Here is a 19,240-nt window from a genome sequence, read left to right as displayed (position 1 = left end):
TGCAGTTTCCCCGGTTATATTCTCTGTAATAATAAAAGCGTAATACATAATGTTAATATATTGGATACAAATAACACATTGTGCGGTCCACAGAGCAAAGGCACAGCACAAATTGATCCTCGAGGATTTAGAACTTTGCCGCACTGCTTTGTACTAAAGTCTGAGCTTACTATAACAGTTGCACAGGAAGTGTTACTGCTGTAGGTCTATTTATCAAAATGTTAAGAAATATATTTTAGGCTACCTTTTCCAATATATCTCAGAAAAGACTTTATCTTTTTCATTAACTGTAGTGCCCGATTTTGTGCTGCAATAAGACATAAGTTCATGTTCGGAAAGGTATAAAAATGTCGTGTAATCTCAATTACTAACCTCCTTAACTAGAATCAGTTTGATAAGGTTCAGTTTTTCCGTCCATAAAACGTTATTGCCCTGACATCTGCCACTGCTGCGTTTTATCATCTTTCTTGTTGAAAGTGCTCGTAAATAAAGCGAGAGGAGTTCTATGATGTTCTTGATAGCCTGGATTTAACGTTGTTACGAGAGTGAATGCCACACTTTATACAGAGATGCTGACTTATGCTGTGTTAATAATTGGGTATATCAAATTCACGGTCACAAGAAGTTGAGCTTTCCAGGTTAAAATGTATTAAACGTGTGGTCTCAAACTGAAACTCAAATTGAAATTGCCTGCGTGTTGAATATACGATCTAAAAGAACTGACACGTCAGAGATTTATTTTTTATTAATATTTTTTACAAAGCGAATATTTTTTACTAAAAACATATTTTTAATTTCGCTTACTAGACATTTATCAGAATATACGTAAAAAAATAATAATATAGCAAAGAAAAAAAAAAACACTGATGCTTATTATCTATCTGGAAACTTAAACTTTGGTACTTACAAGCCATTTTCAGAACAAACTTTCTAACTGGGACAAAATCTGAGATTAGGTAATGACAAGTTAATCTCTTTCTCTTATTAAATTTTAAGCATAAATTAAAATACATGTTTTTGCATATAATTAATTAAAAACTACCTTATTCCTTACTATAACTTGATACCTAATAGCGTTTCGATTCCAGTAATCTATGCAACCTTGGATAAAAATTGCTATAACCTACCTTGAACAGGGATTGTAGATGCCCATCGGGTCAACCGGATTCTCTTCTTATTAATTTTAAATTGTGGAAAAATCTCTTCACATATGAATGCATTCCAATACAAAGAGATTATTCGTAATGCAAAAATTCAAACTTATACGGTGTGGAGGGAAAACTACCGTGTTAACTGTGAATTAAATCTGTTTTTAGAAAGAGGTAAAACTTTTGGTGGCCGCAGCAATTCTCATTTACTGCTCGAGGTTCTAAGAGCTTTACGGTGAGCTTTACGGTGTGAAAAACAACCAAATGTGTTATTTGAGAGGAATTCGATTTTGGTAATTGTAAAATTTACATTCTACGTATGATCGCCTTGGAAACAGTTTTGTTCAAAATTTACTCCAACCCAAAGTTGTGTTTTTACCTCATTTTAAATTGGGTTGAATTTTTTTTAATTCCTTAATTCCATTCTCAAGATTTATTTTGATTCAGAGATGTTTCTACGAATTTATTTATTCTAAACACTTAAATTCATAGAAAAATATTATTTTAAGGTACATTTAGAAACTATATAATTGTTATGAAACAGAGTTTACAGGAAAATCACTTTGGTATTCTTTAAAAACTTTAAAATACTTTACAATTTTAATTCTCTGAAACTTAACTCATAAAAATAGCCTCGAATGATTAATGACTCATGCAATGGAAAACAATCTGTGCGAACGAATATTAGCTCAGAATGTAAGAATATACAAAGCACTACTAAAAATAATTTACACCGCTTATTGACCAATTAATGACACTGCTACCCAGCGCAAAACATATTTAAAAATTTGGCTGTTGCCACTTTTAGCAAACGAATTTTGAAGAATTATTCTGTTGCCACTATTCAGCAAAAAGAATGTTGCAAAATTATCTCAAATGACGTAATATCTAGTAATAACAATTTCTTGAATATTTTATGTACTTTCAACATATATTTAAATAATCCTTATATAGCACTGTTATGGTTGCTGTACACTAAAACGTTTTTCTGTTAGCTCAGACATTAACTAATTACAGTTCTAGAGTTGAGTTTAGAATATATTATAAATTATCAAAGTTTTCCCACAGCATATATTTTCTTTTTTCAGTTTCAATCTAGTAGATAAAGCTAAACTAAATAACAGAAAAAAAGAATATGTAATTCTACGCCTAAGTACTATATGACCTTGCAAAATATTTTATTAGTTACGATAATACTGCAAATATTCATAATTATGAACAAGGTACAATATAAATTAAACATCTTTTATATCAGTTAGTTATATTATTAGAAAAATAAAATAAGATTGAAAATTATAAATATGCGCATTTAACTGCTTTCAAATTCATTATTTTGTAAAATGGTGCGATTAGTTGCTAATCTGAGAAACCGCATGGACGAGAACTGAAAATTGAATGTCATGTGCTAGTACAAATGGCAAACCTTTCAAGGTCAAGCAGGCGATAAATGACGTTACGGTATAATATAATGTAGCCTAACGAACTAAACAATTGAAGAGGACTTTGCTAAATATGTTACTAAAAATAATCTAATAGAATATAACTCATACCTTGAGAAATACTTTTAGGGCCTACATCCATTGGTTTTCTTGTGAACCATAAAACACCACTGTGTCTGTCAATACTAATGAAAGTTTGCTGTTTCTTCAGAACACGTGATTCACCTCTACTCTGTAGATGTACTTGTATTTTCCGAATAGAAAATTCTATCCAGGGGCCATCTGTGGTATTCATTTGTGTATCTACGAACTCTGGAACTGCTACCACTTTGTAGAATGGATGATGCAACGGGTAATCCAAAGGTAAGTGTAGGCGAGTCTTTTGTTTCGGGAACATCCATCCCTCAGTCACTGCTGCTGGAAAGAAAACAAAGTCATTGTCTGTGAACATTTAATTTTATTCAATAACAATATTCTTAAATAAAATTATAGTGCATGTTTGCAAGCACAAAATCACATTTCTGAAAATATGAATTTTTAGGTGTTTTGTTTTACTACAATCTTACAGCTAGCAATAAATGCAGAAACCGATGCATGATGAAAACATCGAAAATCAGAGAAATACCAGAAGTTTCTAAAAAAGATTTATCTTAAAAACGACAGGGCTCAAAAAAGAACAAATCCTAAAAATCACTCTAGATACTCCTCAGGTTAAATATCTGTGAAAAGACCAACAGTATTCTATTAGTAGCTATTATTTTAGACAGTTTTGATTTCATTTGACAGATTTCATTCAAACAAAACAAGTCTAACTTTAATATGGATTCTCGGAATAATTATGGATGAATTCTACCTAATATTGGTTTTGGCTTTCCTTATTATAACCAACGAATTAAATATTCCCTTTAAGTTCTGATAGCAAATAAATTGCCTCGGATAAATATCTAAATTAACTATTGATTGTATTTTCTAAATTGAGGCATTGACTATATTATATTTAAAATCCTCATTATTATTGGTTTTGGCTTTCCTTATTATAACCAACGAATTAAATATTCCTGTTAAGTTCTGATAGCATATATATTGCCTCGAATAAGTATCTAAATTAACTATTGATTGTATTTTCTAAATTGAGGCATTGGCTAAATTATAATTAAAATCCTCATTATTTGAATGACGCTTTAAATAACCTTATTATAGATTTTGTCACTTAACGAAACAATTGATTAATTTAGTCAACTGCTTTTTATAATCCATTTTCTAAACATTGAGTCAAATATAAATCATAAAAATTGGACAATTTATAAAACTGTTAGGGTGTGTATAACAGGTTTCCTAAATTCGATTTTAGTGAAAAGTAAAAATGCGATTGATCCCATGCGTCAATAATCGATTTTTGTTAACTAATGGCGGACCCTCTGCCAACCTCTGGCCACCACTGAGGCCAAAAGTGGTGGTCACTTTATTATGGAGGCACCTAATAGGTGGGCCAACTTTGTCTCCTATGAAGGGACGGACTATTACAACCATTCCTTCTCCGGGATTCAAAGCCGAGCCCTTTCAGATTTAATTAGAGATTAGATTTAATTTTAGATTTTAATTATGAACTTTAATTTGTATAATTTAAAATTGTGATGCGTTTAATTTGTGTATATAACTTGAACATAGTGTAAGCATTTGTTTCTTTTAAAATTGTGATGTGTCTAATTTGGGCATATAACTTGTATTATAGTGTAAAGTTTTCTTATGTTATTTATTTATACCTTATGTTTGTTTCACTACGTTTTGTTTGTATCGAATTTGGCTTCTGACCAAGGGTTGTACTGCCCGGGACGTGCAGTCCTTGGGAGGGAGCAGTGTTACGAAATGTAAAGGCGCGGTAAATTAGCTTCCCCGCAAAGCAGTTTTAGGGTTGTCATAAAATGGCAAAGGAAGGCATGGTTGCCACATTTGGCGAGAAATCGCCGATTTGGTGACAAATTGGTGATATACCATGGACGGTTGGAGAACCTTCTGGAACGAATTCTTACCGTTTTAACCCAGAATGTTCTCGAACACAAGCCGAAAGCTATATAAACCCTCTGGTCCGCAGTCAGTAAGTGTGTGTGCGTCTCTCATCGAGTGAGTGTGTCTTGTCTAGAGAGTCAATCCCTGCAGCGGCGATCGCGTTGACAGCCTGCCAGCGAGTGCCGGGTGGGTCGTCGAGTGCACCGAAAGACTCTCGTAGAGTATCGCGGTTAGTGCATCGTCGAGAGAGCGTGTTGAGCTCCAGAAACGACTGAACCGCGAGTCAGGAGCTGTGCTCTGTGTGTCGTCGAGTGCATCGCGAGTTGTAGCGTGGAGAGTTTCGAGAGTACGTGGAGTTCCGAGAACGACCAAGCAGAGTCGGGAGCAGTACTCCGGAAAGCAGAGTCGGGTGCTTTGCAGGAAGCTGTCTCCACCGTTATTGCCTGAAAGCCTGAAGGCTGTGTCGCTGATTGTTCCAGCGAGTGTATAGTAGACTTTCGACTACTGTAAACGCGTTTTGGAGCTGTCCTGACAATACTGGCAAATAAAGTGTGTTTCGATAATTTATCAAGTGTCGTCGTCATTCACTCCAAATCCACACGAACCCCATACGAACGTGAAGGAAGAAAATGATGCAACCACTGGTGTCAGAAGATAAGGAAAAAACGTAACAATATTTTAAAAAGTAAATTTTAAATCCTATTAAGATAAGCAAAATTCTGTAGCTATTTGTGTAAACTACTGCTTCGAATAATATACGTTTGGGTACTATTTCCGTATAATATTTAAATGACACTACCAAAACGGAAAATTTGAAAAGGTTCAAATAATATTAGGATGTGGCTGGGGATTTATAATTCGAACGAAAATTCAATTAAATGAAATCCAGTGTTCTAAAAACTTGAAAAACTCCTTTATTTTTATAGTGTAAAAGTTCATTTACTTTGCAGTCTTCATTAATTGGCTCGGCATTTAACTGTATAGCTGGATTTATATTAATGGAATCAAATTTCAGTTCCTGCCTTCAGTTGTTAAAGGAAAGATGTTTAGGTAAAGGTTCGTTAATAATTAGGCCTATGATTACGCTGCTGAATTTCAGATTGCATTAAGCATATTTATTTCTAATTTGAAAGGTTTACAAAAATTGTATGATAGTTTATAAATATCGGAATCTGATCTTAGCTTACTGGATTAAGAACTTAATGTACTCAAATCGTGTTGGAACGAATATAATAGTTTTAAATGATATTAATTTAAATGATTTAAATGATTAAATATACCATTATGGACATTCATACCAGTATCAACCAACTGTCATCGAAACAATAGATAACTCAATGTTTCCCTTAATTATCATACACTGTAAAAGTTAAAAAAAATTACAGTCCACAATTGAATAAACGCATAGGCAATAATAAAGAACAAACTATGTATATATAATCATAAGATGTCTTGACTTATCATTATGTTTAGTGACATACTTCGCTTGAAATACATTTTCAAGATTTTAGAATGTAATTATAAAAATGTATTTCTTTGCTTCTCTATACATGAAAATTAATGCATATGAATAAAATAAGTAAAACAAACATATTTTTTATCATTTGTGTATCTCGTTAGCTTCACGTTTAAGTGGTTTTTTGTCATATTTATTACAATTAACTATAATTTAAAACATACGAATGGAACTTTAATCGTATTTTCAATTTTATTAATGTACATTGAGAAATAAATGAATATAAAATGCTTGTGGTTTTTAGATTTACTCATGTCCTTGAAATAAAGTTCTCGAAACCTTCAATCAGAGCTCAAACGAGCTGATACTATATAAAAAACTACTATTAAAAGTATTTCTGAGTATTCCGATCTAAAATTAATTAATCTCAGAAATCTGGTAGAATATGCGTATCTGAAATGACAGGAATTTCTTAGAATCCAATATGGAAGTCGTTTGACCTTTTAGGCAAAGTTTTCCTAAAGATTGAATTGCACATGAAATCAATGTTGTCTTAATCGTTATCAGCTGCTGTCAAACATTAACATATTTAGTAATATTTAAATCAAATCTGTGCTTTCATTTGACCGCGAAAACAACCAGGTATGAGACTTCTAAATAACATAATACACGTTGATTATGGTAATCGTATATGAATAATTAAGATTTTCTAACTTTTGATTGGCATGCATGTTTATCTACATTCCCTGTGAAAAATAATCATAGAACATGCGTTAACCGTGCAATATTCAAAGATCATAGAAAATGAATTATCTAATGTTTATTAGAAAATGATGACACAAACATTTGTGTAGAAATGTGGAGTCAGATTAATATGCCATTTTAATGCAATCTCTGTTAATAATTAATGTAAACTTATAATCTAATGCGTTAAGATTTTTCAACCAATTTAGTTTAATAATTGCCACCCAGATGGGAAAGTGTTTAGTGATACTGACTGCCGTAGCAAAGGGTCAAGGTCCGAATCCTGGAAAATAAATAGATGTAAATTGTCTGTCCTTTCACAGGAGGCAACGAGGGCCCACCTATTAGGTGCCTCCATAATAAAGTGATCACCCCCCTCCGGCCTTAATAGTGACTAACGTCTATGACGACTTGTGCCTGCCATTTGAGGGAAAAAATGGATAATTCAACCAATTAACAAGCATACGAGTACATTCAACCAATTAACAAGTATATTTAGGATGAATGCATCAGTAATGGGTCACGTAAAACACATATATTTAGATTAAATATACCATTATGGACATTCATACCAGTATCAACCAACTGTCATCGAAACAATAGATAACTCAATGTTTCCCTTAATTATCATAGGAACCATATCAATTCACATATAAATTGCTCAAATTAATATAAAAAAATTTAAATCCTTAACTAGTATATGTACTAGTTTTGAGAATATTAAATTTCTCATATGCCTATATTAGGTTAACCTAAAAACCCGCTCAAAGAGGTAAAAGTAGACTGTAAACTATTGAAAAAGGGTAAACGTTGCGTTTTACCATATGTATTGTCGTTAGCATAATTGCTAAAATACAGCCAAAATAACAAAAGGCTAAATGCTTAGAGAACAAAATAGTTCATAAAAAGGATTTACAGTTCTAACTGAGTCTCTATCTGTTGTATAAATAATTCCATATTTAGAGCTTGAATTACACTGGAGTTAGGGATGCTTCGGTTTATATTAAATTTTTTTCTTCGAACTGGATTAGCGTAGATTACAGCCACTGTATATTTCCACTGTCTTATTTATATTATTGTATTATTCCGTGCATACAGGTTCGTAATGTAATGAATGCACACAGAACCGATGATAGCTTCATAAAAGTTATTTTATCAAAAGAAACACGTTACAATTCTGGAACTTTCTACAGAAGTTCTCGTACAGCTCTTATCAGTGTTCCAGGGTACAATCAGCAGTTACACTTCAAACTACTAAGAACGTTAAACACAAGGCAATGCAAAGCGCATCTAAAAAACGAAGCTGTCCGGAGATCTTTCAGTACTCCTAACTCAGTGCTGAACTAAACTATTGAGAGCAGATGCTTTCCCTCCGGCTACCGAGAAATCTCTAATACCTTACATTTCTTGAAATTACCTTAAGGCATATACTACGGTTAAATTTACTTACAAGGGCCGTATTACGATTACAATTACATGCAAGGATCAATTACAATAATACAGGGATCCTACACAAATGTCGCCAAGAGGTCGCCAAATTCAGCGACTTTTGGAGATTTCTCGCCAAATTAGCGAGATAGCCATTTACCTCAACCTTAAATAGACCTGTCACTATAAACTTAGTTTTCGGGCATGGCTACGTCTCTTCACACTTTTGTTTGTTATATTTTACAAAAGAGTTTTGCATATAATTTCACTCAAATTATTTATATATGTACAAAACTCGTAACAACATTTTTAGTTTTTTACTGTATTATTAGAACCAATGCATATTTCAGGTTACTTCCTAATAGCAGTAGCTTTTACCACTTATAAAGTTAAGTTATTGTCAAAAATATTAAACAGTTAATTTGTATTATATGTATGTACGTACATATTAGACATCATTGATTTCTCCGTTTATTAGAGATAATTAAAAAAAAAACTTCTATTATAACACATGTAGATTTTCTTTTCCTATAATACGCGTACGAATGAAAATAATTCAAAATTTCTATCAGTTTAAAAATCGTATGAATAAAGTAGATCCTATACAAAAGAACTCATATTTTCAACTTCAGCGCAGCAAGGCAAAGAAATATGAAACGTGCAGAGCTTTATTCATAAGATCAAAAGGGAGCTTTTTTAGAATACATTTCACCTAAAAAATGCTTCCGTTTCTATCGAACTGTTGCCATTTTCTTTATGCAGATGGAAATCTGAACATATGCAGATAAAGGAAAAAATCTCAGATGCGAAATATAAATCACTAAAGACATTTTGTGCTTTCAAATGTCAATAATATAAAATCATAAAATCTAGTGAGTTTTAAGTTGGAAACAGGATCTCGGTTACTTTTTAAGTAAAATTTCTATATAGAACTGTTTCAAAGGATGAGACTTCTGCTCGCTTCTTATACCTCTACGTAAGTAACTTTCTACCTCATGCATGTGAACAAACAGATCAAACATTAAAACACTACACTATCTTCCTTCACTGGACTTGTTGCGGACGGAAGAAATTCCTATTGAATTATCTTCAAATTTTTAGGCATTTTCTCTATTAAAGTTATTGACAGCTTAAAGAAGTGCATAACATTTTGTAAATATTTAAACTTAGTTTGTATTTATTTATATTATCGCACATTACTCTAGGGTCATCCATACAAGAGGAAGGAAGGCTATGTGTACGATTCCGTTTGGGAAATTGACTCGTTTTCATGATAATATTAAGAAAAACACGAAAGTATCGATGCTGTCAGGTCGTTCGCCAGGATTGGAACCCGAGTCGAACTATAAGTGTTCCGCTGTCTTTTCCACTTGAACTAGTTTAACCTTAAAGGCTTCATTTATGTTAAAAGAAAACATATATATATATATGTTAATCAAGTAACTCTATCTTAGTCACTAATAGCCTGGTTCAGAATGGGTTCCTGGAATACAAAAAGTAATAAATACAAAGTACAGAGCTGAAAGTAAATCATGGTTCTAATCTGGTTCTAATATTATACTTCCATTTTGGACACCTTGTACGTAATGATAATAATATTTGTTTAAAAATTTTATAACACCGTGTTCTAAAGTAAGTCTCTTTTTTTTCAAATGCCAAAAATCTTTTGACAAAATATGATTAAAGTCGCCAACGAGAACTATTTACGGTGGCGGAGAACGTTCGTTAAAACCCGATATATTAAATGCAAATAATAAATATCTAGCTTTAAAGACATTCAGATTATTGGAGACTATTGCAGAACGTACTATAAATCCATAATCAAATTGAAAAGATATATCAAACTGCTAATTTTATGGAAATATGCAAGCTATTTATTTCTTCATTCTTGAATGCTTTTAAAATTTAAAGAAAAAAGCCTCGTACAAAAATTCCTCTTAGCTAAAGTAAAGATGAGAAAGGAAACCGTAATTATAACACGTAATAAATGGTTTGGAGAGCTACTTAGTCAGTACCGAATTGTTAAGATTTTCGAAGCAGTAAATACTCTATTTTTTTTTTTTTAATATCTACAATATATTTTGTTTCAGTATTAGTAACTGAAGAAATATATTTTTAAATTAATTATTTTTCCCATAATCAAACACATGAGCTTTTAGTCTGCATTCTGTCTTTTAGCTTATTTTTATAACTATTTGAAAACTGCTTCCGCCGCAATTTGTTTTTTCTGCGATATTTCTTAAAAAATACTTTTTTCTGCCATGTTTTATATTAAATTTTTTTAACTTTTCAACAGCATTAAATTTTACCGCGATATCAATTTTCTACATATTATAGCTTTAAATGTCTAGAAACAGTCACTGCATATGATAAAAGAAAGAGTCTGTGTGTGTGTGTGTGTCTTTCGTTCGCGCTGCGCGTAAGCTAATAGACCCACGGCTACGAAATTTGGTACATAGGTGCATCTAGACAAAAGGGCGTTTTTTTAACGTTTTGTCTGTTACCTCTATTTATTAATTATCACGTTCTTCGCACTTAAAGCATAAAATTCGGTTCAAGAGCAATATCGAAAATAGTTTTAAATTGAGCCTATCTTTAGAATTTCTGATATGCAGCCTAACGCGCTGGAGATAAAAATGATTTTTCTGTATAACGTTGCTCGCTTTGAAATCCTTGAGTTTGTTAATCAAAATTTCGTTAACGTTTTACAAAATATGAAGTCGATAATAAAACAAATTCCAAATGTGAGTTATACTGCCGTATGAGGAGGTTATTATACACAGAGACTAGCGATGCTATAAAGAAACGTTTCCAAGAAAAGCATTTCTCTCAGCACTAGTTTAAATGGCAGATTTTTAGTCCAAAGGGCTGACTGAGCTTAGCGATTTGTTGCGAGATAATTTTCCATCCTAGGAAAAAATGCTTCGCCTACAGCTATGCTTTGGTTAGAAAATAAATAGGAATGTATGGCTTCTGACAGAACTTCGCGTAGGTCAATTAGTCATATTTGCTAGACGCAAAGACTCCTAGAAACGTTTTATTTCGACGCTCCTTTGAAGGTAGCGGTTAATATTTTTGTATTTGTTCTGCGACGCTAACACATCGTCTGTGAAAATCGTCTGCGAGACTATCTGCGCTGTCGCAAAGTGTTACCAGGTTTTTCTTTACCGTTGTTATTGTTAAAAATAAATAGAAAAATGGTTGTTCTAAAAGATTGAATTTGTGTTTAATTGCTTATTCGGAATACATTTTTACATTTTTTATATAGGTAGCTATCAGGTTTGATAGCGGCTGTTCTTTCATATTATTCTTAATATCTATCGCACGGGTAATTGGTTGAATGATCTGCCATTAAAATTTTGAGGAACTGAGAGATGTATTATTATATGGAAATTTTTAATTTATGTAAATACAGTGTTTCACAAAAGTGATGGGACACTTGTGCTTTACAAAAGGAAACTGTAATAAAATAAATTAAAAAACATGTACATATTTTTGTGGGTGTGTTTCATACTTAAATTTAGTAACAGTTATTACATAACATACATTTTCTCAAAATATCAAAATATTAATTTAATAAAAATACAGTTGTTTAAAATGGAGCAAAAAATAGCTCACATAAGTGATGGGACACCATTAGATACTACTACGTACTACAATACAAATGTTTTGGGGGGTTTTAATTTTTACTCAAAACAGTTGGCAATAATTTATAAAATCGTCTGCAGTATTTCTCTCCAGTTTGTTTTGGAATTTTTGTGATTTTTAGCTCTGTGCAGCCATGAATGCTAAACGAAAAGAAACTTTGCCTGAAATTCGAAAATTAGTTATTAATTTGCATATTGAACGTAGAAAATCTATTAGAGAAACTGCTGAAACAGTTAACTTGAGTCATTCAACAGTTTTCAATATCATTAAACGATATAAAAAGAATCATATGATTCAGGATAAAGGAAGACCTGGCCGACCATCAAAGCTATCCAATGGAATAAAGAAAATTATCGTTCGAAATATATAAAAAAATCCAAGAATGAGTGCTCCTAAAGTTGCTGCTGATTTACAAGCATTATATTGAGTAATTGTTAATCCTGAGACTATTAGAAGAGTAATTCGATCTGCTGGATATCACGGTAGAGCAGCCAGGAAAAAATTCTTCGTAAGTGAAAAGAATAGAAAACTCAGACTGGCTTTCGCAAAAATCCAACATAAATAAGAATTCTGATTACTGTAATGAAATTATATTTGCTGATGAGAGTAAATTTAATATATTTGGTTCTGACGGTAGAATCTTGATGTGGAGAAAACCCAGGGAAGAATTTCGCAAACAGAACTTGGTGCCAACAGTAAAACATGGCGGAGGAGGAGTTATGGTATGGGGGTGTACGTTTGCTGGAGTTGATAATCTTGTTTTTATTGACAGTATAATGGATCAGTACAAGTATATTGACATTTTAAATCAAAATTTGAAATCTTCAGCACGGAAATTGAACCTTCATAACGATTTTAAATTCTACCAGGACAATGACTCCAAGCATACTGCTTTGAATGTTAGACTCTGGTTGCTGTATAACTGTCCTGAAATAATAAAAACACCACCACAATCTCCAGACTTAAATCCCATAGAGAATATTTGGCAAAAATTGGAATCAAGAATTCGCAAACACACCATTTATTCAAAACAACAATTAAAATCGGTGCTTCAAGAAGAATGGGATAAAATCACTCCAGGAATCACAAAAAATTAGTCGAATCCATCCCAAGATGATTAAATCATGTTTTAAAAGTAAAAGGAAATCCAACAAAATATTAAAACTTTTAAAAAGTAAAATTTTTTGATAAATATTTGATGGAAAATAAATGTCCCATCACTTATGGGAGCCATTTTTTGCTCCGTTCTAAACAATTGTATTTTTATTAAACTAATATTTTAATATTTTGAGAAAATGTATGTTATGTAATAATTGTTACTAAATTTAAGTATGAAACACACCCACAAAAAATTTTACATGTTTTTTTAATTTATTTTATTACAGTTTCCTTTTGTAAAGCACAAGTGTCCCATCACTTTTGTGAGGCACTGTATTATCAGCTAACTTACCGTCCCCTGAAAAACATCAAACAGTAGGTAAGAAAATTTAGAACTTTTGAGTACGGTGATAGCTTTTTTTAATCATTTCATTTTTTTATTGCAGCTTATCTACTTTCATAAACTATCAACAGAATACAAAATTGTTATCTCTTGATTTGTAGATAAAAAGCATTTGGTAGGACAAGCTAATCGTTACTCTATGTTACTCTTCCTGCAAATGAAATTTAACTTGTCGGCTCTAATTTCTATAGCAAATAATTAGGAGAGAGCCAAGACCTGGTTTAGGAGAGTTAATTTTGTATTTGACACTTGATCTAATTTGATACTCTTAGAGGATGTAATATCAGTCATCCTTTGTGGTGCATTGGGAGTAAATTTCTGGGGGATTATATAACTGAATAAGAAATGATCTCGGAAAAATCTATCAAAAGCTTAATGAGCTAGGGTCTGATCATTTGGAAAAAAGTAATTAATTAATTTAATAATTTTTTAGACTAGGAAGCGTAGTTTTATACATATCTATGATAATTATGTTGCTAGGTAAAGAATTAAATTTTTAAAAAGAGAAAAGGTAAAATTTAACAATGCCTTCACTGAGACTTAATCACGAATCTTCCTCTTGTTAGTTGGAAGAAATAACCCCCTACCATAAGAATAATTCCTAACAAACCATACACTGAAAACATATAAATGGAAAATTTATAAAAGTCTATTGAATTTGAATTGTTCTACATTTATCAATAAGAACAAAAAACTATAATACGTTAAAATTATTCATAATAATAGTAAGTGGCTCAGCAATGGAAGGAAATTGTGAGACCTGTGCAACCATATTTTCCGCAAGTTCATTAAAAACGAATGATCCAAAACCGAGTTGTTTAAAGCTGTCTTCTTCATGATAATGAGATGGTAAAAATATTTTCTGCCTAAATGAATTTTGAACCTCAGCAAAGAGACTTATAATATTTTCTTTACGACCATTATTATTATTATCTCACGAATAAATGGTTGAACGATTTGCCATTCCATTTTATAGCAATATTCAAACACAGAAACTCGGGTTTAAAAATTAAAACATAAAATTTATGCTACGTAATTTTTATTCTACATTATGAATATTTAATTGCATAGGAAATATTTTGCTTTTATTCATAAAGGCCTTTATTCGAAACGGTCTTCTGAAAACGATTTGTAATTTTCTTTTACTTTTTTATGGTAAAGGCCGGCATATGAAATGACGTATAGAATATTATTGCTCAAACTGTGGAGTCATTAGGTTAATTGGAAGCAGAAAATATGAAAACTATTCAACCGCATTCGCCGGGAATCGAACCACGGACCTCTGGAATACCGGCCCAGCGTGCTACCGTTACATCACGAAGGCACGCTATGGAAGTGGGAGAAATACCTTATATACTCCCCCTTTTTAAAGGGTGAATAGTGTTTTAGGGAAACTAGTCGCCAAATCCTGGGTGCGGAGAATCATCATCCACAACCCTTTTAGTTCGGGCGTCATTTGTTATTAGGTTAATTGGAAGCACATTATTCCAAAGAATTATTACAAGAGTCTGGATTAATCTAAAACACATGCCATTTTCCATATTATGTAACATTTTCCGGCAGAGTAAAATACTGAAGCGGGCAGCGGAACCTCTTTCTGGCATAAAAATCTTGCCTGAATATATAAAGCAAACTTCACACGCGCACACACACACAAAAAAAAAAAAAAAAAAATATTGATATGGGAAGTAAATCTTTAAATATTAAGCAAAGTTTCTTTTCAAATTTCTTTTTAAGACAAATTGGTCCTGTAAAGTAAATTTTTAGACATCTGTCACTCTGCTTCTTATATAAAATCGTTCTAATTTATTCACTTTAATAACAACTTCGTTTACATCCAAGTACATAATTTTTTCCTTGTGTATATTTATTTTAGTATACATCTACATAGAGATATAGGCCTATATTAATATATGTATATATATAATTCAACCATTTAAAAGCATTTAAAATTAGGATTTAAAATAATAAAATCTAACACTTGCAGCTTAGATTGAAAATATTATTTTACAGAGTAAAAAGAATTTTTTACTAGTTTTACTAGTATTTTTTATTAGAAGAAGTTTATATTAGTCTGAAAAGATAAAAAAAGCCATCGTAATTACTGATTAAGAAAACAATAAGCAATAATATCAAGCAATTAAAATAATGCATTAGTTAAATATTTCTCTAAAAAAGCAATAACTCTTTTAAATCTCTAATGACAGTATAAAAATTAGTTGGTCATAGTTAGAAATCAGTTAATAGTTAATTAATTATTCATAGTTAAAAATGATTTTTTTTCTACGATTTTCCGCCATCAACAACAGATTAATTAACTAGTTTTATTTATTTTATTTAATTTGGGAAAAATCAATTAACCTTTTATAACCTATTATAAGGCCAAAATGGTAAGCGATGTTGCTTCAGAAAAAAAGTATTCGAAATAAGTCTTTTAGCCTATTTTGGTTTTTACATTATTAATTGAAAAACTGACGACTGACGTTCAAGAATCTCGAATTTTTATTTTTAATTTTTAATTTTTACTTTTATGCTGTATTGTTTTCTTTCATCTTTTTGTATTTTTTGCTCCTTTTGAGGTCTGAATTCGCGTTGGGATATTTTCTTGACGCTGTAAGTATGGGGATTAAAAATTTTGTAAAAACTTTTGTGCACATGAATTAAAATTTTATTTTTATTTTTTGTTCACTCAAATAGTCAAGGGGGTGAAACGTGTGTTCATAACTCCTTAACTGTTCTTCTTTAGTATTTTTAATATTTACCCCTTGATGACTATATTTGAAGCATTAAACTATGAATAATTAATCTGCGGATCGTCACTAGTGTTTTTAAAAGAATCCTCTTTTAAAAAAATACCTTAATTGCTTAATATGATTGCTCGTTGTTTACTTAATCAGTATTTTAGTTTAAAAATAGTGTATTCTTTCACTTTGCAGGTTAATATAATCTTATAATAGTGTTTTTAATCACTTTGCAGGATAAAATATTCTTTCTACTGTAGTAAAAAGAATATTTTATAAAATTGCATATATATACTTTCATAAATTATTTCTTATATAATTAATATATATTTTTACAAATACACACATGCTTTATAATACAGTGGTAAAAAGGACTTTCAAAACTAAAATCCAGCTCTAATGGAGCTGAGATTATTAAACCAATGTAATTAAATAAATAAATCGGCATTTTGCTGACTATATTTTTGCAAAAGATAGTAACAAGGAATGTAAAATATTATATCTCTTGTGATAAAAGGTTAATAGTTTACTGCTAATATTATTTGGCTAAAAAATACAGTAGATGAAACGAATTCAAACGAAAATGAGAAAACCACCAGAATACAATTTTTACCCTTTATTAGAATTATAAATTTTTTCAAACTTCTACGGCTTTAACTTTTAATTTTGGAAACAGCTACAATTATTTTTCAGACTTTGGTATTTTTACATGAGGAAATAAGGTTTCCTGGAAAGCCTAGGATTCTTATTCTTGATTTTTAAAAGCACACTTAATTAAAATAAATAAGTTGCTCTAAATCAGCGGTAGTCAACCCTTAGAACTTCACGGACCACTACATATATAATTTTATATTTTGCGGACCGCTAATATGAATTATTAAAAAAACCCCTTAAATCATACCTTCAAAACAACATATTAATACGCAAAACCAATATTCAACTTTCCAATACATGTAATTCTAGTTTTCATTTATTAATACAATTTTCGAAACATTTGGTGTTCAGCATCATGCCTTTATGGAAATTTAGGCTACGCCTCTGATTATAGGTAACAATTAAAACACTATTAACATCTCACTGATGCACATATTTCGTTTACATTGAAAAATTATATTAAAATTACAATAATGTTACCTTCCTGTACAGAAAGCTTCACATTTCCATATCAATGAAAAGGAACTTCACGAAAAGCAAGAACAAACCGGCAAACGCAAAGCAATATCAATAAACTGAAAGTATTATGCCGCCAGTTTTTAATTATTGTAAACATAATAATCATCGCTTATTCCGCAATGACGCCATCGATCAACAGTTAGACAAAACAAAAACGGAAACTTCCAGCAATGCAATTCTAAACAAGAATGCAGATGGTTCTCATAAAAATCCACCAAGTTGCCTATTGACACCGAGAAAAACTGTGTTATTAACGACTACAAAAGCACATATTTTTAATTCAAAAGGAAAGAGAATTCCAGTTCTCGCTATTATTGATGACAGTAGCATATCCATGGACGCCAACTCTCTCTTTCAAATGTCGCTAGATACACCTGAAAAAATAGTCACTAATATGTAAAACAAGTCACTAAATTCAGAAGGAATTTCGCTAAAAATAGTAGCTATAATTGAAAAAAAAAAGTATAACCCGTATTCCATAATAGGCTTTGTTACTCGTCATTTTTTAAACTGAATCTTCATAAAAATATAAATATAAATAATGTCCCAACTTTTCTGAAGACCATCAAAAAGTTTTAACGGACCACCGTTTGGCGACCGCTGGTCTAAATCACGTCGGAAAGTGATCAGGTTAAACGTGGCCAAAGACTGGCAGACTCGAGTCGGCTTAAGCCTACTTGCATGTCTTTAAAAAGTTTGATTATTTTAATTTTGACCTTATGTACTTGGAACCGCATTCTAAATAGTACCACATTTTAAGTAGACCGTAGTATTTTGACAAGGAAGGGCTGTTAAATTCGAGCTGACTTAAATCCACTTGGATGTTTTCAGAAAGTTCGAATTTTAAATTTTGACTTAAATTATCTGGAACCACATTTTAAACAGAGCACAATTAACTATCTTGCTGACTAAGGCAATATATTTTCTAAACAGTAGCGCTTTGCGCTCGCGTGCTTTCTCATAATCGATTATATAAATAAATAAAAAAACAGAGATTTCATATTTAATATTTATTAATCTGAAGGATAAAATTTATCGGTTAGACAAAACATTAAGCTATGTACAGAATTGTGTTTCAAAAGTTTTAGCAGTACGTTAGTTTCTTGATGAGTTGCTTTGAAGATCTATCTATACTATTAAAATCTGTGCGCGTCTGTCTGTGTGTTTGTGTGTTTGTAACATCATCTCCTCGGGAACGGCTGGGTGCAGAACTTAGCGGAAGGTACCGTTGGATTCGGAATTCCCGTGGCTCGCCATATTGACCATCGGCATCTTCGTGCGACCTTAATCAGCCGAGATATTAATTAAAAACTGCTTTTTCCCCTACGTTTCCCTACGTTTTGCACTTTCTTTCACGGGTTTCCCCTATTTTAGGGATTTGGCTGAGTGCCAAATTCGTTTTTCTGGAATATCTCGGGAACGGAGAGGAGTTGGAATTCGAAACGCATATCACCGTATTCGAAAAAAATCAACAAATCCATCGATACCGGTCTCATCTTCGTGCGACAATAATCGGCGAAGTTATTAATTAAAAACTGCGAAAGCATTATTTCATTTTTCGGAGTGGCAACTGTCTCGGAATTAGCTGAGTTAAAATTGCTTTTTCGGAAGCGCGGGGGTGGGGAATTGCTTCCGCTGGAGATTTATGCTGCAAAAGGTCACGTGTCAATTTCATCTTTTTCCAAATATCTATGGAACCGCGCTGAGTTGGAATTCAAGACAGGTATCTTCGGATTCGAAAAAATTCTGGGAAGCCATTGATACCATTCTCATCATCGTACGAATTTAATTAGCCGAGATATTAATTAAAAACTGCGAAAACGCTATTTTTCGCTCTCATTTTCTGGGTAGGTGTTGAAGATAAACATCAAGGTTATATTCTGAAGTTGAATAAAGTACGCGATTGCATGTTACCTCATTGTAAGTTGAAAATATTTCGGTTATGTCAGTATTTT

General features: G+C 31.8%; 1 protein-coding gene across 1 annotated transcript in view; it reads right to left on the bottom strand.

Moving 5' to 3' along the window:
- The window catches only part of LOC118189676 (proto-oncogene tyrosine-protein kinase receptor Ret-like), a 476,686-nt gene that overhangs the window by 283,736 nt on the left and 173,710 nt on the right, over nucleotides 1–19,240 (bottom strand). Inside the window, exon 2 of the mRNA XM_085806630.1 lies at nucleotides 2,699–3,004. Within this exon, the coding sequence (XP_085662756.1) occupies nucleotides 2,699–3,004 (306 nt within the window). The remainder of the gene's footprint in view (nucleotides 1–2,698; nucleotides 3,005–19,240) is intronic.

This window comes from Stegodyphus dumicola, chromosome 1, assembly GCF_044657685.1.
Source record: "Stegodyphus dumicola isolate Sdum_Otavi_A_Nest chromosome 1, ASM4465768v1".
In the NCBI taxonomy this organism is placed as follows: Eukaryota; Metazoa; Arthropoda; class Arachnida; order Araneae; family Eresidae; genus Stegodyphus; species Stegodyphus dumicola.
Note: the sequence above shows the minus strand (reverse complement) of the source record. Positions and strands in the feature narration are given on the sequence as shown.